Raw genomic sequence first — 20971 nt, 5'->3', positions numbered from 1 at the left:
TAATCATTTTATGGGCTATTATAACCCAAACTATTTTTCAGCCAACGTGTTTTCCCTCTGCTTTTCTCTGGATTTATGGATTGGTGGGATTCACGTTCGTGTGCTTCGGCCGAAAGAGGGACCGACGAAACAAGCAAAGCACGTCATTTCCGGGAACAACAAAGCCAATCGGTTTCATTTCCCGCTCATTTCCAGCGATTTAGAGATCCATACGACCAGCGGTAGCCACTTTGCTGCAGGAACTGACTACCTAACTTTGCACAACCACGTTCGGGTTCGAAAGACGAAAGGATTGACAGGCGATATTCCTAGCAATTAGAGAGTAGTGAGCTTACGGTTTGCTTTTTTCGTTGCATTATCGTGTTGATAAAGGAAATGAGAATGTGTGAAAGAAGGGAAATTTAATCAGCTCGTTTCATTTAGACACTTGGGTACTACAGTAGTTCCGATCCATCGTTCGCTCACTGTTCGTCTTACTTTACGTTTGTTCTACCGCAATTTGAAAGCTTTTGAACAGAAGGTAAACAGTTATGCTTTTTCCGAGGAAATCACTGAACGCTCGAATGAATATAGACAATTTTGTGTGAGATTAAACGAACTTTATATACGGTATTATTGTTTTTTTATGAATTATCACTGCGTTAGAAGGCGGCAAATGCTCACCAAAAGTGAATGGGGAGAAAAGCAATGGATTTTAAATATGTGAAACTCAAAAAGATGTTTTTTTGTAAGATAGATGCTGTTAGTCGTCAAGACTAACATCCCGTCAAGATATCTATCCCACCACAATATGATGAAAAGGACGTGAACCTTCTGATCAACTCTCTATATTACTTTCGCGTTAAGAACCAAATAAGTGACAAAACATAAATCGTAATCGAATAAAAAATATATTATGCTTTGGAATGTGTGAAAAAGTAATATCTCCTCCAGAACTTAACTACACTTTCCAGGTGCCCTAAGCAATGTCATTTTTTCCATTTTGTATACTATCAGTATCCTATATTTCTACTAATGATAATAATTATTAATTAATTCTTAGTATAATGATTGCAAAGCAAGTTTCGCTCATTGCGCCATCAATGGCAAACACATTCGGCACGGCGCATCCGGCCCACTAGACCCCTGGCAAAATTGTGCTACTAAATAATTAATCTCGCCCCAAATTTGGCCATAATCCCCAACACCGGACTTCCGGCACTTCCGGCAAAGTTTAGCAACTTTCTGCTCCGGATGGTGCACCGGAAACGAAAAGTAAATGCACAAAAACAATGTTATCACCACCGCCCACCGAGTCCGGCCCCAAGGCGAATCCTGTGGAACGGAATTGTTCAACAGTTTCAAAGGAGTTAGGTTCTGACGCCAGTCTTACCCTTTTTCCATTGCTTCCGATGTAGTGTACCAATGATCAAACATAAATTTCGACGCATTAGACTTTGAAGCAAATCGGCCAAAGGTACACCAAAACCCGTGTTTTGTTGGTACGACTGTTTTAGTTTTATTTTAATCCAGCCCCCATCGAGCCATGATCCTCATCATGGGAAAATGATGGCAAAATAATATGACGCCCGTTGTTTCCCAGGAGGACGGTTCAGCACCGTGCCCCCGCCGGGGGCTTAGGAGATTAATTAATTCTGGTTTAAAAGTTATTTCACTCGGCGAGGAAAAGAATGGAAATCGCCACGCGGACTGTGGAGCAAGGGTGGTCGTTAGAATTTGAACGGCCTCTTTGATAGCTCAACTGGAAGTAAGTGTGGCGTTTGCGGAATCCTGCGTAGCGTGGTTTCCGTTCGTCCTGAGCGAGATGGCAACAGATATAATGAATTATAGATTATCTCTAATGTTGTACGTATTTTTAAGACTTTTCTTCTCGCTCTTTCCCATTCCAGCCATCTGCCTTCTCTCTTGGCGATCTGTGCGTTCCGCCGATGGCGAACGTGCTGAAGGTGTTCCTGGAGAACGGTCAAACCAAATCGTTCAAATACGACTCGACTACCACTGTACAGGTAAGGGGCGGGGCCGAGCGGGGGAGCCGACATCGCGGAAGGATGCCTCTCATTAAACATAATGTTGACCCACGGTGCCGGCGGAAACGGAAAGCGGTCCATGCTGTTACCCGCACATTGCCGCAAACTAATTGATAACCCTTCAGCAAACAAATATTTGTCTCTCGCTCGCTCTGTCTAAATAGTTCTCTTTCTTTCTCTCTCTCTCTCTTGGGGTTCCTCCCAACGCACGCCACGCAACCGGATGCTGGAAACAAACACTAGAACGTTGTTACATCGTTACGCGATAAGTTATGCCTAACCGCCGGCGAACACTTTAGTCTCGTGGTGGAGCACGTGAAAAGTTTAAAACGCAACAAGCTCACCCTGCTGGATCCGCAAGAGACGGTGGCCCGGGTAAGTAACCATAGCCGCACCATCAATATCCCTGCACGTGTCCTTCGAAGGTGTGCGTATGTGTGGTCGCATGCCATCGAAGGCACACGGTGAGCATCTTCACCGAGCCCAGCGACTTCGTCTACCATTAATCTTTGCCATGCAAACTAATTGGACCACAGTCTGTGTTTCGCTAACAAACTGAACTAATCCTAGCGAACATTCATTCATTGACTTACATTTTAAAGCACAGCACAAGACTCGCAAAAATGCTATTTTTGTGGAATGCCTCAACATTTCACCCTTTATTAGCTTGCGATGGTAAACTTCCAAGACTCGTCAATGTGGCTGTTGAAGCCACTTGGCTCAGTACCGCCATCGCCTTTGATCGCTACGTTTTTTCCTATCTCCGTTCGACCCACACGATCTGCCGCCTAACCGCCCTCCGGTCTCGATCATCTCAATATTTAACGAAATGAAGAAAGTATCTCGTCGAATCCACGGCACCGTGACGCGACGCGGTGCCAAACAAACTGACGCGGATTGAACTGTAATATTGGCTGGTAATCGGATCGTACAGATTTATGCTAATGCTCGACTGCGACCGTTCCTGCCGACGCACCGACTCGTAACAGCGCCTCCGGGAAGGATTGCAGCTGAAGTGATTCATTACTTGCGAAACAAACTTTTCCGGCCAAAGTTTGTCTTGGATAAATTCTTCCCGAGCCTCGCCCGGATCGATCGCACAATTTCCCGGAACGGCGTGTCGCATTCCGCTCCGAGGAAGCGAAATAAATCGTTTCATTGTGTTTCAGGCCGCCGGTCGCTGTGTTTGAACAAATATTTGCGCCGCTACTCTGCTACACTTCGGGCGTCACGGGAACCTCGGAAGACGAGCTTCCGCCGTGGAGAACGGAGTTTTTAAACCAATCGTTTTGCTCCTACCATTCACAGATAGCAGCCCGGCCCGGAGCCCACAAGCTTCGGTGTCTGTTTCGGGTGACGTTCGTCCCGGTGTCGGCGGCCGGTCTCGCCCAGAAGGACCTCAACGCGCTGGACTACCTGTTTCTGCAGTGCTGCAACGACGTGACTCAGGAGCGGTTCGCGCCCGAACTGCAACCCGAAGTGGCGCTACGGTTGGCCGCGCTGCACATGCACCAGCACGCGCTGGCCAACAACATCTCCCCGGCGAAACTAACTGTAAAAACTGTTGAGTAAGTGTCCTGGTATCGTTAGCGAGAACGTCATTATGAAAGAAAATTTGAGCAGAGACTTAAAACAACGGCAATAATGTGTTGGGTATTGATCTTTTTCCGATCACTAATGCAGTCGCCAGACTATCTCACGAAAACGAAACGAAAAGAGTGAACAAATGGCTTTTTCCAAACTTCCTAACTTGACGCTTGAAGCGAATGAACGTCTTCCCGATAAATAAGAAACGAGAAAATGGCAACTAATGACTAATGGAAAAAAAGAAGTACGAAAGTAAATCAAAACCGAATTGACTAAAAGAAAACTAAGCTTATCACTCGAAAAACTGAAGAAGAACACTGCCATTTGTTAGTGCCGCGCAAAACTTACTCCAAAAAGAGGAAATTTATTTTGAAAAGTTTCTGCACCGTTTCCAGGTGAACCGTTTTGCCTTGGCCAGGAGTCGCTTTGCCGGAGAGCGTCGTGTCAGTCGGTGAAACCAAATCAAGCCTGGCTACAAGAGCTATCGGTTGTAGACGAAGTGCCGTGTTAGCAACAGTACACGAAGCTTTTACCACTGCTCGTCCCCCTGTAGGTCGTTATATTTGAAGCATTCACCTGCGGAGAATGCTGGCGCTCCTCCGCCGTGATTTCTTGTTCACTTTTGCTAAATGAAAAAGTCCCACAGAGTGCGACCTGTCAGCAAGGACACGTTACCGCAAATCAGCACACCAGGTGCAGCAATGGAACACTCCAAAAACCGCAACCGAAACTAAACCCACTTCGTGCCATTCTTAGATATTCCAAGAATCTGTTGATACGATTTTTCAACACCACCGACCTGGCTTGGTGCACCACCGAAGGGTTGTCGGCAAACGCACCGCTTCCGAGTGTGTTCCGAGTGCCGAAAATTGGCTCAATTTGTGCGAGGAAGAATTGCCCGGAACTTCCCGAACGGATGATTCGCGGAGCCAAAGAAACTGTCGGCAAAGTTTTGCGAATTTCTTCGCCCCCAATCCCGTGCAGCGCGCGAGGACAAATATTTGTAAATGCACCGGCCCCCGGGCGTTCACCGACGCGTTCCGGTCGGTGGTGCAATAATCGTGAAAAACTTTTCAACCCACCCCGATGGTGGCGGGATGCTGTTCGGAATGTGTGACGACGACGTGGGATTGTCGAGCCGCGTTTTGCAGTTGCACGCAGCGCATTTGTCAAGTCGGCGGTCGGCAAAGACAAACTTTCGGGCAGACATTTCCCCTGACACGGGAGGTATTTCATTAGACACGGGCGTGTTCTGCTTCGCACTAGATGTGTGCAGCACGCCAGAAACTCCGATCATGTACCATCCTCGAGGATGCTTCCGATAGTTCGGGGACGTGTTTAGAGCGTTAAGCTCCACTGCGATGAATATTAAAGCCGCATTGACGTGGTGGCGGGCGACCCATTAGCCAAAATAAGAAAACGTTCCCTGGATCCTAATTGCTTCGTTAGGGTTCTCTTGAAAAGCCACCGTTGAACGGAGCCATAATAATAATCACTCACTTTTTTCACCCCACAGACGAGAGTTTGGACTGGATCGCTTTGTGCCTGCTTCGTTGATCGAGGGAATGAAACGGAAGGAGCTGAGGCGGCTGCTCGGTCACTTCCTGAAGCTCAACTCACAGATGACGGGCTCGTCGACGAAGATGCTCACCCAGCTGCAGGTGAGGCACCCATTTTGGGGTTCGGTTTAGCGAGTCCTCTCACCGCAACGGAAAATAAACCATCTTTCTTGGATTATCCCCACTCCGGTGGTAGGCCAAAATTCACTATCTCGACATCATTTCCGGTCTGCCGAGCTACGGGGCCAAGTGCTTCAGCACGAACCAGCGCGACGGTGTCGAACGGGTCCTGCTCGTTAGCCCGCGGTTCGGACTGAGCCAGATTGCCGGCGTGCGGAACACGGTGGTAAGTAAGACCAATCGGTACGGCCAGAGTTGGCGAATAATTGCCCGTACTTAATGGCCGAAATTCGATACACCGGAGTAATTTATTTCATAAACTTTATATTTATTACATGAGCTTAGGTCTTCTGTCGCAAGGTGGCAGTTTGGTGCATAAAATGCGGCAAAATCTGTTCCGGAACTGACACTAAATGGGACATCGTTTTCTAATTTAAAAAAACATTTTGTCTAAGCTCTTTGATGGCTTAGGTCGATTTTACATCTTAATTTGAACTAAACGACTTAACCAAAGAGCCATAAAAATGTGTTAGCAAAACTTCGGAAACCTTGCAAAACATTACAGGAACGTTGAAAGTATGATTTCATACAAAATATAATTTTACGGTGTGGATTTTTTAAAACATTGCATGCAGTTCAACAGCGAATATCTGGAGCCGCCAAATAATAATTCATCAAAAATGTATTACCATCATTAGGGGATTATGTAATACAATTCTCGCACCGCAAAAAAAAAGCATCCTGTCCCAATCAGTCTCTGGTCTGTGCGGCCAAATAGCCAAATTGAATCTTGAAAATGTGTTGATTCCACAGGCTGGTCCGAAGTGGCGCGGCAACCGTACCCCACCGGAAACGGAATTCGAATTCGAAAACTTTTCTTTTTTTCTTCCGTTGACCGAGCGACCGGTTCGTTCACCTAATTTGCCCTGCAGGTGTAATTATGCTGCCGCACGGTGGGGAACTTTGGACGAAATTTTCCGTGTGCGAAGAGTCCGTCTGCCCCGCAGCGTCTGGCGATCGATGCAGGGTCGGGGCGGCAGAGCGAATATGGTGCCGTCGCGTGGAGCCTTTAACGAAACGGAAATCTAGGGCAAATATTTAATGAGAATTTATTATCCATCTACCACCAGTCCGCCCGGACGGTGGTGCCGTAGTTCCGCGTTGATGATCAAACTTCAGACACCACGCGCAATCCATCTCCATCTCCGTGCTCGATCCGGTTACACCGCGCCCGGTCGGCGTTTGTGGTTCGCGACCCCGCGATTCGGAACCAGACTACCGAACGCTCTGGGACCGGGCCAGAACAGAGACTCCATTTGTTTGGCTTTGGAAACGTTGTTTACCGGAGTATTACCATTAGCCTTGAAATGGATGCTAATTACAAACCGCGATGCGATGCCAGGAGCCGTTAATCAGTGTTTTCCGGTTGTTTTTTTTTTTGGGAAATCACGGACAACTCATTACGGAACTTGTTTGACGTATAAGCGGGTTGTGGAAAGTTCGGTTACTTCTTGCCCAAAATGGCCAAACTGCCAAACAGCAGATGAGTAGGGTGGGTAACTTGTTGATATCTCACGATGCTGATTGAACCACAGCAAAACTATTTCCCTGAGAGCAACTGTCCGTTTATACCGTTTTTATATGCTCAACTTCTACCATTTCGAGTGTACGACGTTTTATCTATCTTCGTGCTGTTTGCTCTAAAAGGCACAAAACTCATTCAATCTTTAACGGTATCATGAGTAGCAAATCTATACAATTCGTAACAGTCATTCCTAGGTCTGTTCCTTCTAAATCTAAGTTTTAGACAAGAATGAACTCATTATTTCATTCAACGGTCGTTATATTATTTTTGTGGACTGCTCAGATTGTGTTCCCAAGACATGCATAATGAAATAAACGTTTACCAAATTTAGGATTAGAGCATACTAAACTTTTCTTCAATGACTTGGAAAACAATCGCAACGCTAACTAGATTTATCGATAGTTTATCGTTGTCATATTTAAATGGGTTGGCTGATGTTGTCAAACTTGTTAAGCTTAACCACAAAGTAGGCTTCGTACGCGAACCAGACTATTTCGTTCGATCATCTTCTTCACAAGTGAGTGTGACAGTTTCTAGCCTTGTTTGAGACTGTTAGATTCTTCTAGCACCACTCTATACCTATTACTTGCGCACTTAATAGTATTCTAAGAACCGAATACCTTTGGTGGCTATTTTTCGAACGGGCAGCACTACAGTGTGCACCAACACGGTTGTCGCATTGCCCAATTTCATCCCCATCAGGGCCATGCTCGTAGAACTCTGAAGGCAAACTAGTTCTCCGTTAATGAATACGTTACCGCGAAAAGTTGGCCCAGTGTTTGGGCAAAGTTCCACAGTCCGGCCACCTGGCATCTCCCAGCGGAGTCTAGCGGAAGTTCCTCGCTTTCTTGGGGAAACATTTACCCACACGATCGTCGGGCCCCGTGTGTGTGTGTGTGCGCTACTGGCGATGCTCCAAGAAGCGGAAGTAAAAGTTTTCCGATTATGACGAAAGAATGGTCCCCTTTTACCAAACTCGGCCGGACTGCGGTCGACATCTCTCCACTGTCGGGCGGGTTTGCCCGTTTTTCATCCCAAAATGGTCGGTTCGGTTTCGTCCCCCGGATGGCGTTTTGTTGCTATAAAATCATGTATTAAATCAATTTAGTTCACAGCGCGCGCGCACACCTCCAGCCGGGCCAGCGATGCATCAGCAGACGACGCTTCAGCTCCTGTCTGGCGCGTTGATCCCTGGAACGTCGGCGTGACGTACAGGAAAAAGCTGATCTAAACGGTTTGTGAGGCAAAGTTTTTGTGGCCCGGTCACGGCACGGAACACGGCGCAGACACGGTGCAGAACCGTTCGAAAGTGCCATGATTGATTGCCGCAGGAAATCCCGGTCCCGGGGTTAGTGGAAGGTTCGTTTGAGGCAAAACTTTGGCGCCCCCGGAGTATCGGGAGCGCCTCGAAGGGTCGCAGCGCACGGCTGACACCTCATTTATCTCCACGACCCTTGCCTGGCAAGGGAGCTCGCGCTCGCCTTCGTGACCGGAAGAGCAGTCCCGGTCCATTGATGAGGGTGAACGGAGTGGTTTCGCCGGAGTGTGGCAAGAGGAAACGAGACCTCCGGGAAGTCGCTCGTGGCGAAACTTCGGTCCCGAACCAGTTTATCGCTTGGCGATAATCTTGGGTGATGATTTCTTTGGAATACACTTGCCTCCTGGATGGACTCTCTTCCCGTGATGGTAGTTTCGTTCGTTTGCCATTTGTTTATAGTTTATCCTTTTGACGCACATCATTTTCTCTCGCCATTGTTCTTGCGACTGATGGGTTTATTTAATAACATACAAAACAACTGATTCCTTCGTAAACGAATTCTTTGTACCTGTTGCAAAGGCTAAGATTTATCTTCCTGCGCTTCTCTGTTTGTTGCCTACATTCATTGTTTTACTTAATTTTACAATTTAGTTTATAATGTGGTTCCATTTCCGTTATCGACCAATGAACTGATGTCTTTTCATTTGTTTCCATCCGTTACTCTCAACAGCCTCAACCGATATGCAATCTGGAAGAGCTGATCCGCGTGGTCGTGACGCGGGACGACGATATCTCGAACACCGTGACCGTGTTTATCAGCCCCGATCGAGTGATCAACTTTTCGATGGAGGATCGCGATGCGTCGGAGTTTGCGATTGTCCTCGCGGGCTACTATCGCCTGATGGCCGGTGAGTGCTCGTTGACCTACGCGGCAGGGTGCATGTTTAGTAACCGAACGTTCCGTCTCTTTCCCTTCCATCCCGTGCAGGTAAAGAGCTGCCCCTCGAGCAGGAACGTGACGTTCAGATCGAAGATATCGCTCCGCCGTACCTGTCGCAGCACACGGTGGTTCACAACCACTGGAGCTACCTGCCGACGGAGAAGCAAACGCACAGCATCGCGTTCCTGATGCCGCCGCCGTACCACTCCACCGGGTTCCGCAGTGCGACCGGGTCGATCAGTTCGTCGAGCCGGTCGGACGACTGCGACCGGAACGCCAACAGTGCCCGGGCCGCCAACCGGAACGGGCGTCCCAGCCTCAAGGAGTACGACTTCGACGCCGGCCGGGAGCTGCGCGTGTCGCGGGACGGGCTCGAGCGCAAGATCGGTGGCATCCCGGTGGCCGTGCCGGAGGCGCGCAACGAGGAGGTGCTGCGCCGGGTGGCCGAGATGCAGAAGATGGTCGAGAGCTCGGAACGCTACCTGAACGAGCACGGCGACTACGGTCACGAGTTCGAGGTGAAGCCGGGCGGCAAGCTGAACTTCTGGCGCGAAACGTCCGTCGACGTGGACGAGAGCGACTGCGAGAGCCTGACGAGCAGCAAGCAGAGCTCGAACGAGGACAGCGGGCCGGGGGTGCTGAAGCACAGCGACTCGCTGACGCTGCTGACCGAGACGATCAACCAGGGGCTGGACGGGATCGCGAAGGGTCTCAGCTCGATCTACACGGCCCCGTTCAGCGAGATGAACGGCAAGCTGGAGGGCGTCGGGCCCGGGTCGGCCCCGAATACGCCGAAGGGTCAGCGCAAGCTTTCCGGCCTTAGCCAGATCCTGAGCGACCTGCAGACCCTCGGCAACGATCTGTCGCAGAGCGAGAGTGACTCCGAGTCGCTCTACACACCGAACAGCTCACCGATCCACCGGAACGCGGGCCAAACCGCGGCCCACCCGCTGGCTCAGTTCGCGCTGCAGCAACAGCAACCGCCGGGGGCGCTCCGCAACAAGACGATCCGCACCAGCTTTGGCCTGCACAGCCCCGACAGCGGCATGGACGGGCGAGACCTTAACCTGAAGGACTATCTGCGCCAGCTGAAGGAGGCGAGCGCCAGCGCCAGCGAGCTCGGGGATGCTGGGGGCGGCGTGGGCCCGGACTTGGCCGCCAAGAAGCTGGCCGACCTGTACGGCTACGAGCTGCTCGGCGACGAGTCGATCATCGAGACGGACCCAGACATCATCGATCTGCGCTCGCTGCCACCGCCCCAGACGCCGGACGAGCTGGACAACCTGCACGTGCTCAGCGTCCCGCCGACCGGCTTTGACGATGGGACGGGCGGCAAGGGAGGACCACCGACCATCACCGGGAACCTCGGTGCGGGCGATCTGGAGGAGTTCCTCAAGCAGGTAACGATAGAGCCTCCGACGCAGAAGATCACTCCCGCCGTCGAGCTGACGCCGGAGGAGATCCTTTCGTACATTATTCCTCCACCGCCCGGGCTGGGCGATCAGACCGATCGCCCGACCGTCCCAAACGGGGTCGCTTCCGGTTCTCCTGCCCACCACCACCTCACCACCAACTCCAGCAGCACCACCACCACCACCACCACCGCCGCCGCCGTTTCCACCGATCCCAGTAGGGTAACCAACAACAACAACATCAACACCGCCAAGAACCTCAACCTGGCCAACTCGCCGCGGCCGGCGCCCCGCACGACGCTCGTCTCCAGCGAGGTGCCGGTCCCGAACGGGCAGGTGGCTCTGCTGGCCGCCCGTTTCGCCTACGATCCGGCGCGCTTCGAGGTGTACTATCCGCCGGAGATGAGGCACCAGAATGGTGGCGGCCCGGCCCCAAGCACCGAGTACGATCTGTACAGCAACGGCGAGGTGGCGAGCGCGGCCACCGTCGCCGCGACCGTTGCCGGTGTGACGAACGTAGGTGTGGGGCCCACCGTCGCCAATGGGTCACTACCGAACGGGACCGCCGGTTCCAACGGGCACGTCATCGAGTATCCGACCGTCGACCGGAAGGGGCCGTTCTCGTGCTGTGCCAAGTCGAAGTCGAAGGACAAGCAGAATGGCGAGGCGGGCGAACAGCAGCGGGTGCCGGCCGCGGAAGTATCCGGGGACCCGAACCTGGCACTACCACCGAAACCCTGTCCCCACGCACCGAGTCCGCCGCAGCGACCACCAAAGAGTGCGGAGCTTCAGCTGCGGCTCGGGTCACCGGTTCGCTCGCCGCCCGGGGCCACCGGGCCGAAGGTGAACGGGTCGGGCGCTGCCGCCGGGAACTACTACGAGCTGGACCCGGCCCCTACCCTACCGCCCCGTTTCGAGCAGTCCCCCCCGCCGGTGTTCGTGGCCAGTTTGCCCCCGAAGAAACCGCCACTACCTCCGGTTCCCCTGAAACCCTGCATCGCCCTGCGCAGCCCGGTCCCGATTCTGAAGAACCCACACGCCGCCGCCTACAACCTGCACCTACTCCACCAACAGCACCAACAGCACCAGCAGCAGCAGCCTCCTCTGCCGCTGCCGCCGCCGCAGCAGCAGCAGCTGCAGCAACCTCAACAGCCACCGCACCTCCATCTCCACCACCACCACCATCTCCTCCACCAGTACCAGCAACAACCTCACCTCGGGCCGTCCCATTCGGCCAACTCGTCGCCGGTACGGACGGCCGGCATCGGTTCGCCGCACCTTCACCGTAATCCCAACTGTTACAGGGAGATCGAGCGGGCCTTCAACCGGGACGAGCTGACGGTGGCGTCCGCCCCGAACGGTCACCATCGGTCCCACAGCGACTGCCCGCCGGTCTGTCTGAAGAGTGCCCCGAGCGACAGTAGACCGCCGCTGACGCTCCTCTGCTCACCGCAGCTCGCCCGCAAAGCGTCCCTACCGACGGCGGCCGTCGCACCCGTCATGCTCCCGGCGGCGGTCACTAGCCCGGCCACCTCCGCCATCACCTTCAGCAACCCGGGCAGTCCGATCCTGTCGAACAAGAATGGCCACGTCCTGAACGTCGACACGCTGATGGCCAAGACGGACGTGGCGATGGCGGGACTGCTGGTGAAGCTGGACCAGGTAGCGGCGGCCTGTTCCGCGGCCCAGGCGGCCGGCGGAGGAACGAGCATCGACGAAACCAAGTTCCAGCAGGCCCGGGACGAGCTGACCGACCATTCGCTGCACCTCGTGACCGCCTCCAAGCACCTGGTCGTCTCGATGTCCGACGCCAACCTGACCAACCTGCCCGAGCACCTGACCGCGTGCCTGTCGGCGCTGCGGCGCATCACCGAGCTGGCCCAGGACCTGACGCGCTACACGTCCGCCCCGCTGCAGACGCGCAACATCGTGCTGAAGGTGCACGATGTCGCCTCGAGCTTCCGGGAGCTGGCGTGCGTTCGGGTCGGGCCGGCCGGGGCCGGACAGCTCGCCCTCAACGCCGAGTGTCTGGCCAACGTGCTCGCCACGCTGCTGCGCAGTCTGCGCGTCTTTTCACCGTAAGCCGAGCGGCCGGGGTGGGCCGAGGAGAAGGAAAATGGTTGTTAAACGTAGTCCATAAGCTGACCATAATTTAGATTAATAATGCAAGAAGCAAGCAGTGGACGCTCTTGTCCACGTCTTCGGGCAGATTCGAGCGGGTAGAGATTTGGTTATTTTCTTCCCTACATATCCTGGCATCATATCAAAATTATCGGTAAATTCTTCTCGGACCACATATCCACACACACGCAAAGTCGCGCAAGTGTAGCATATCTCGATCGCGTAACTATCCGTTTACATATCTTCACCACACTCTTACTGTAATCGATCTTCGAACGATCGGGCAGAGAACGGACAAAGGGACACTTTACTTATTCTGGGCTAAATTAGTCCACAGTCGGGTTTTGGTAGTCCCCGACAGAAGTCGACCTACGACCTGCGTTCATTTGAGCTTACAAGAATCCTGAAAGTGACCCTGAAACCGTTGGGAAAATGGTAAAGCCCATTTAGAGAACCGAATGGCCGCTACTGCGTGCTCCCGCCTTCGTACCTCAGTGCTTGGATCACGGAAAACCCGCGGAATCGAACGTTAAGGAAGCAAAATGAAAAGGATCATGATGCAGCGCAGGGAATCAATTAGTGAACGGCCACGGTAGCGAACGTAGGTCCCCGACGGACCTCGGGTTGTACAGGGTATGTGTGTAAATATCGGTGGCTTATGTTTTGTAGTGCAATACGGGAGGTTGTGTGCAGACGGGATAATCGTTGAATGTTAGAACAAATTGATTAGGACATTTCCGCGATGCTGGGCCAGAGTGCAGTTCGGTGTTACTCTCAGTGTTGCTAGTAGCTAATTTTTGCATAACTACGGCGCGTCAGCAGGACCGACAAATGGGGGACGATTTGTGTTTTAAGTCCATCAGTCCTGCAACAGCCCGTTAATGGCCTCCACCATCACTCCACCTACCCGGGGGGCGATTACAGCTTGTGACTGATCGAAAAAAAGTGTCACAAAACCGATCAATCGAATGGGGTCATTCGGCGACGGGCAGCGACAAAAAAGGGTTCACGCATAGCATAATGAATAATAAATCAGCAGCAAATGGGCCGGGATGAGTTATAGAGCGATGCATCACTGGCCGCTCACCAAAAAAAGAGAATAATTGAAACGCAAAAAAGAAGAACATTAAATGACAGTTTGAAAGCAGAATCATCACTGGCGGCACGTCGTCCCGCAAAAAGGTCCTGGGCCGCTTGGGCCTAATAATATGATGATTAATTGAATTGAATCCCCGTCGCACTCGTTGTGTCCGGAGGGCCGAACATTGAAAATCGATTAACCGAGGACGAGCCGCCGCCATAAGGATTCAAATAGACAGGGGCCACAGGCAAACTGGAGAACACGATAGCGGAAGGAGCAGTAACCTGTTACGCGTTTTAGTATGCGAAGCCATCGTTATTTTTTAAAAAGTACATTTCCTTGTTTTGGTTCGTTTTTGTACCGTGTTGATTGTTACTTTTGACGTAGAACTCTACTAGGACAAAGCATTAGATTGTAAGTAACTCAAAGAACCACTGCAGCATACCGCTAGAAAAGAGTTAGCCATATCGATCGGTTGGACCGGGCCTTCTCTAGTGGTCAGCGGGGTACACTCAAACCAGGGAAAGGGAAAACAGCCACATCCAAGCACATTCCCCACGTTATGATCCTTGAGAAACGTTTTTAGACTAATACTTTACTCACCAAAACACGAAGCAGCTTTTTTACACAATTATTTATTTTGTTGCTCGTTTATACATAATCCTCCCCCGGAACAGGAGGGGCCGGCACAGAAAGAAGGACATTCTTGAAGGCGCTTCCGTTACACTTTCTTTTTCGTCCGTTTCACCTTTATCATTACAGCTAGTCATGTATCACCAAACAGGCATTGTATTGTGTGTAAAAAGTAGAATTATATCCGATCCCCTTCGACGTGGACGTGGTTTGGTTTCATGTAAAGTATCCGCGAAAGCGCACATCCCAACGCATCCCAATGAAGGAACCAATAGCAAACGGCCAAACACCTTGTATCTTCCCCCACCCCGTACTGCACGTATAATTTAAGACTATTCCGTTGCCATTCCAATACCGTCGTCGCCGGAAACTATCTTCTATTGGTCGACAGACAACCAAACCAATCCTCTCACACGATGCAAAGGTACAATAATTTTACCATCGACAGTAAAGGGAAGGGTCCCATCCTTAACGCGGAGACGGTTTTCTTGCGTTGTTTAGGAATGTTTTGTGACAAACCACAATATTAAACAATAATGGGAGAGCGAGTTTTACAGAAAATAGTGCAACTAATCTTACAAATGTGTCTATTCCTCGTCGCCCGGCGGTCGTACTAATAATGCAAACGTAATCTCTAGCCCGGGTGGCCACGTAACAATGTAGCAGCGCATAGTAGAGCGTAGGGTACCGGACGGGGTACTGCGGCCACTACCATTTTTGATAGTACTACCCATACATGACTTGTTTTTGTTTTTCTTTGGATAGGCGACACTAATGCTGAGACGCATCACTAACACACTACGCGCGGCGGAGAATAAATGGGGTCAAAAAAGTCCCAGCCCTTCCGCCGCAATAGGATTCGGATGTTGAATCGACCAAAAATAAAAATGGAAATCAATAACGCGAAAACCACGAACGATTGTGTGTGCAAATCAGAACGTAGAAATCAGTTCGATGGGCCGCGAAGAAGTTGTGAAGCAAGGGGTGGAAAATCTTTAGATAATTAACTAATAAAATTAGTTAACAATATTTAAAAACGCAAAAACCTCCTCGTGTTTGAATTGATTGTTTTTCTGGCCAAATGTATCCGAAAACCGTATTCGAAACCGTATCGAAGCCAAACCGAAAATGTTGCCCAGCCGAACGAAACGAATCGCCAAATCGCAAAATTGGAAAAAGGTCTCTCAAAATCGGCCAAAATACCAGGGCCTCATAATAACGCGTAGGTAGCTTGGCCCTGTTATGTGTACCTACATTTAGGCGAATAAGAAAACCAGATTCCATGCATACCAAATTGCATAACCATGCGGCGTTTAACCATTTGTGGGTGATGGGTGGATTGCATACAGAAAGGCGCTTACAGTGGCTGTTGCGAACTGCAACTGAGTTGACAAATCAGACGGTTCTCTAAACTCGCGGTTCTCGAACACGGTGGCCGTTTGTCGTCAGCCGTCGGCCGTTGTTTCCAACAGTGGCATTCGAACGCGCGAAGTAAACAACCGCGAAAATACGAGAATTAGAGAATGTTATATTTTTTCTTATATGATAGCAACGGTGACTTTCGGGAGAGTGCTAAGCAATAATCCTACGTATAAAGAGTGATGAAGTTGTGACCCGTCTATTCCTCGCTCTGGGAATGTCGCGAGTCCAGTTGTTTTGATTCTACTTTTTCTTCTTCTTTCCAGCGTAACTGTCCACTTGGGCAACCGTGACGTTGTGCACTTTTTGGGATATCTTGTTGACATAATAAAGGGCAGCGATCGAGAACAGAATACTGAAAGGCGAAACAAAATCATTACTTTCAAGCCTGAGAGGCGTGTTGTTTTGTAAACTGATTACTTACCACGACGTAACACATACACGGTGAACCATGCCGCAGGCAAACAGGGCGCCAATCAGACAGAACAACACTTCCGGAAAGAACTTCGCTTGGAATCCGCTACCCAACACGACGGCTTCCAAGTTGGACACCGCCTATCGAAAACCAATCATTCGAAAACCTCATTTAGGTTCCGTCGGAGGCAGTTGTGGCCGAACTTACCGTCAGAGAGAGAACGAATAGCCAGGATCCGAGGTATCCACCGAAAATGGTCGCAACCTGTGAGGATGCTAAGAGCGGACGGTACATTTGCATGCCGGAAAAGATCAGCACCGCAGAGACGGATGCCAGCGCCAGGGATACCGTTGTGGGAACAGCTTAAGAAACAAAATCAAGACACTGTTAGCTAAATTACCTTCACACAACTACGCCCCCTGAATTCATTTACCCATTTTGTGCCAAACTACAGTTCAAAAACTCTGCAAATACCGGTGTTCGGCAAAAAATAAAACGTAAACACTCGGCAATCCTGTGCCAACTTGACGTGTCAATTGGCTTGGTAAACTGTCAAACGCTGGAGAGAATGGAACGGCTTGTTTCAATCACCGAGTAAAAAAGGTACCTAGAATTAGGTTTTTTAAATGATTTTTAAGAATAAATTAGCCCTGGATATGGATTGTATACGGCTGATGGACTAATTCGAATTCCGTAGAAATGATGTCTCTTGAAAATCAATTTTTCTTTTTATTTTCGACGAATAACTGCTAGAAACATTTCACAGGTTTTTATTTTCCTCGTAAACGTCAAATCCCGATTGACAACACGAAAATAACACGAAAACAACAAAACATCCAATTGAAACAAGCAATTGAAACCGAACTAATCTGTAACTTTACACCTGCAAATAACACGACCGCAAATTTAGTGCAAACGAGTTGAGAGATTATTCTGCGGCGAAAGCATGTCTACTTAAATTGTGATTACCCAACACGTGACACAACGGAAACCAGTTCGGGCCGAGTTCATGTTTCTTTGCCGAAAGTGGAACGAAATCGATAATATGTTTGGTAAACTGTCGGAGGTTCTGCAGACGGCGGCCGATGTGGTAAGTAGTCGCCAGTAGGACATCACTAGTACACCGTTATCTTAACCATGGGGCTCCTTCTACTTGCCAGCTCGCACCACCCCCGACGGCACTGCAAGACTTCGACTACCACTACCGATTGGTAAAGAACTTCTACGTCGCGGACAGAACCCTTCCAAAGATCCACATCAACGACACGAACATTCCGGTGCATCTCGACCAGATGCTGTCGATCCTGATACGCGAAGAGCAGCAGCAGCAGGAAGTACACACCAAAGCGAGCACCGGTCCCGGCGATGAGTCCACCTCTACCGACAGTCCCCCCCCGACTACATCCCAGTCCCACACGGAGCCGACAAAATGTGCCGAGTGTATGGAGTTTGTGCTGAGTAACCGGCCACTGGACGTGCTGGTAGAGTTTGCCGTAAACGACACGCCACCCGGTGCCCGCTACATCGTGCTGAACTGGATCCGCCGTTTCCTTTCCTGTCTAAAGTGTCCTCCGTTGGGCCACGCAAGTGTCTTTCAACCGGTCCAGCGGCTGGTGGAGCTCTGCAGTGGCACCATTGCATCGCCCTACGAGCGGGAAGAAATACTGTTCCTCGAAACGGTTGCAGGTCTAGTGCGGACGGATTCCATTCTCGTGAACCTGTTCCTTAAGTCGCATCATCACTCCGCTCAGATGCTATCCAACTGGAAGGGTCTGGGTGCAAAACAGGCGCCCGTGAACAATCCGTTGTTCGTTAGCACGAAAGTGGAGTACGATACGCGACGAATCTCGCTGGTCCGGGAAGACAGTGCTGACCAGGAGGAACCACAGAATGGCGACAAGCAGTCGGCTGCCGGAAGTGATAAGGGCGAAGTTGAGAGCTGTGATTGTGACGATGAGGACCAGTTTATCCTTTTCGACGCCATTGTTAGTTACCTTGATAGCGCGGTATGCATCGAGATTCCTCCGCGATAAGGCTCTGGATGTTTAGACACGCACTAATAACCACTTCTTCCGATCCACAGGACAGCACGATCGTCGTGAGAGCCTGCGAGGGAGTGCTCATACTTTCGTCTTTGCCAACGCTTCGCAAATCTTGCAAAGCCATCCGCAACAGTATCAGCCGATTTTGCACCATGATGGCCGCCCGACTTGCAGCCAACTGTCAGCAAATTCCGGAAGACATGGACACGGGTGACATCGAGGACGCAAACGTCACGTGGGGACTGTTTCCTCGCGATCCCGAGCAACCGCACTACATCGGACGCTACCAGCTGACATCGTTCCTGTGCTGGCTGGACTATTGTGATTGCCTAATGAAGGAAAGTGCGCTGATTGTACCAGTGCTGGGACCGCGGATACGGGACGAAATGTTGATTAACTACGTGGAGGCTACACTTATAGGATGTTTCGCTCCATTTGCCCTCGTGCTGACGGCCAAGATTGTGAAGAAAACGCAATCGAAAGCCCTTCTGGATGGTAGGTTAGCCTGGCATGGGAACCCCAAAAAGGAGTGCCCATATGAAAGTAAACGCTTATTTTATCGGCAGAAATTGCCCACTGGCTCGTCGGAGAGGACGAGCTGCCGGATGTGAACAATTGTTTGCTGACGATACTGATCGAGAATGCGCACGAGAACAGCGACATCCTTCTACCAACGCTACAATTCGTCGAGGTTTGTGTGTTGGCCAAAGAACGAGAACGCTTGACAATTCGATTGCTTTGGTTCTCCACAGTCGCTGTTGGATAACCCGCACGAGAAGATCTTGCACGGCATGCTGTTCTTCTACATCAACAACCGAGGCTACTACGATGGTAACGCACAAACCATCCAATCGTGGTCCGACGAGGAGGATAACCGGGAGCGAAGACGCGGCAGTGCCGACGATCCGATCAAGTCACGCACATTGGCACCGAGCAACATTCTGAGGGTTATCAATCAGTGAGTTATTGGATGGTACTCTTCTTGCACCTATCATGACGTTACTCGTTTTTGAACAGCTTTCTGCTTCTGCTTCCGCGGCAAATCATCAACGATGCGGGAGGTATCTGTTACGAAGAATACATGCAGGACGCTAACCGCCACTATCAGACGTGGATAAAGAAAACGCGCGGTTTCAGCTGGCCCGTCGAAGCGGTTTGGCTAGACAGTGGCGAACCGTCGCCTTTGGCGGCTCACAGTGAGCCATGTCCCAGCGGTAGCGGGTTGATGACGGTCATTCCATTGCCGCCCGTGAAGTTGGCCAAAAAACCGCGGCCCAAATGTACGGACGACGGTCGTGGCGGGGATATGCACACGTGCGGCGACAGTGGCATCTCGGAGGAGAGCTTCTACGAGGGGCCACTTCTAAAGCTGCTGTTCTCTCACGTCAAACAGATGAACACCCAGGCGTACGAGCTGAATCTGGCCGTGATTGCCATCCTGTCCAAGCTGGCCCTCTTTCCGCACCCGTATTTGCACGAAATTTTGCTCAACCCAGAAATCCCGGTCGCGACCGGTGCCACCACGCTCTGGTCCGTGATGCAGTTCCTTGCGCGTCAGTTGTTGACGGAGATCCCGCGGGTGGAAAACTTCCACGAGAAGATCAAGGACACGGGGCGACGGTTGCTGTCGAACCCTCCGTTGTACCACAAGGACTGCGAGCCGGTTGAGGGAGCGACCGAAAATGGCCACGAGGAGGACGACGCGGAAATCAACGATCCGCTGTTCGAGTCGATTGTTGTGTTGGAGGAGTTTTGCAAGGAGCTGGCGGCGATTGCCTTCGTTAAGTACCATCACGCCAAGGAGGAGTAAGGCGCGGCACCGAGCCACCGCAGCTGTGTCGCAAGGTTCCAAACGACGATTGGATGCGCTTATTATTGTAGGCTAAATGGTTTGCCAATTTATTTTATTGTTTTTAAAACGAAACGGAATCGTACACACACACACACGCGGAGAAGGCCCAACCGTGGTCGTCCCCGGGGCTTAAACAATTAAACGTAAACCACGTTACTTCCTAGGGTTATTCATTAGTTCTTAAGTAGTGCAATGCCGCAATGTTTGTTCGATCGCGGGGATTACGAATTACTCACGGTCGGTAAAGAAACTTGCATTCTATCTAGTCCTCGCCAAATCAATGAAAATAAAACAGTGCATTGAATTGAAATCCGGAATTTGTCTTCGAATTCGCTAAAAGATAAATATCACAAAGCACTAAACGAAACTAAAATGTTTCTTATTTATATTGTGACTTTCTACGTTTATCACATAACAACATATTATGTTATTCTACAAATTAATTAATTTACAATTTGAAACCAGAAAAAGGGTTCCAGAAAGTCTCGTCGTGGCGACCGGCAACAAAAACAAACAACTGCAACAGTCAACGGATTTTCTTTTCCTACGCATGCCCTCTCTTGGGTCACCTGTCGCACTCTCTCGCGGGTTGTTTTCTTTCGCGCCCACTCTCTCTCTCTCTCTCTTTCTTTCTCTCTTCCTCAACCGCTAAACGCACTATAGGGAAAAGACGGTCATAGGTCAACTTTAAAAACTGAGGGATTTATATATATTTTCGTAAAATAGATAAGTTATCTATGACAAATCCGAAGTTTTAGCCTTCCATGTTGCGTAGATTCCGGGAATTCATCTGTCACAGTCGAAAGAGTGATAAAAATGGCACTTTAAACCCAACTTTTATCAACTATTTCAACGTGATCGTTAGCACAGTTCTGCAAACGCATTTGCAGAAGATTATGCATTAAAACATTTGGGTGCAA

The 20971-nt window shown here is 50.5% G+C and overlaps 3 protein-coding genes across 3 annotated transcripts in view; 2 read left to right on the top strand and 1 right to left on the bottom strand.

The window, feature by feature from the left end:
* Window positions 1-12570, top strand: part of LOC128272800 (uncharacterized) — a 58326-nt gene extending 45756 nt beyond the window's left edge. The window contains exons 5-11 of the mRNA XM_053010679.1: window positions 1890-2006; window positions 2271-2402; window positions 3336-3595; window positions 5131-5275; window positions 5370-5519; window positions 8867-9044; window positions 9125-12570. Of these exons, the coding sequence (XP_052866639.1) occupies window positions 1890-2006; window positions 2271-2402; window positions 3336-3595; window positions 5131-5275; window positions 5370-5519; window positions 8867-9044; window positions 9125-12570 (4428 nt within the window). The remainder of the gene's footprint in view (window positions 1-1889; window positions 2007-2270; window positions 2403-3335; window positions 3596-5130; window positions 5276-5369; window positions 5520-8866; window positions 9045-9124) is intronic.
* Window positions 12571-15839: 3269 nt separating this feature from the next.
* Window positions 15840-16646, bottom strand: LOC128272491 (protein KRTCAP2 homolog). Its single transcript, XM_053010312.1, has 4 exons — window positions 16591-16646; window positions 16365-16519; window positions 16167-16297; window positions 15840-16097 (listed from the first exon to the last, which is right to left on the bottom strand). Exons 1-4 carry the CDS (start codon window positions 16592-16594, stop codon window positions 15986-15988), a joined length of 402 nt encoding a protein of 133 aa, XP_052866272.1. The 5' UTR covers window positions 16595-16646; the 3' UTR covers window positions 15840-15985.
* A 520-nt stretch (window positions 16647-17166) lies between these two features.
* Window positions 17167-20303, top strand: LOC128273281 (FHF complex subunit HOOK interacting protein 2A-like). The gene is made up of 6 exons (XM_053011216.1): window positions 17167-17247; window positions 17318-18163; window positions 18241-18694; window positions 18766-18890; window positions 18952-19157; window positions 19217-20303. Exons 1-6 carry the CDS (start codon window positions 17167-17169, stop codon window positions 20007-20009), a joined length of 2505 nt encoding a protein of 834 aa, XP_052867176.1. The 3' UTR covers window positions 20010-20303.
* The last annotated feature ends 668 nt before the right edge of the window (window positions 20304-20971 follow it).

The sequence above is a fragment of the Anopheles cruzii genome, chromosome 3 (assembly GCF_943734635.1).
Source record: "Anopheles cruzii chromosome 3, idAnoCruzAS_RS32_06, whole genome shotgun sequence".
Lineage (NCBI taxonomy): Eukaryota > Metazoa > Arthropoda > Insecta > Diptera > Culicidae > Anopheles > Anopheles cruzii.
Note: the sequence above shows the minus strand (reverse complement) of the source record. Positions and strands in the feature narration are given on the sequence as shown.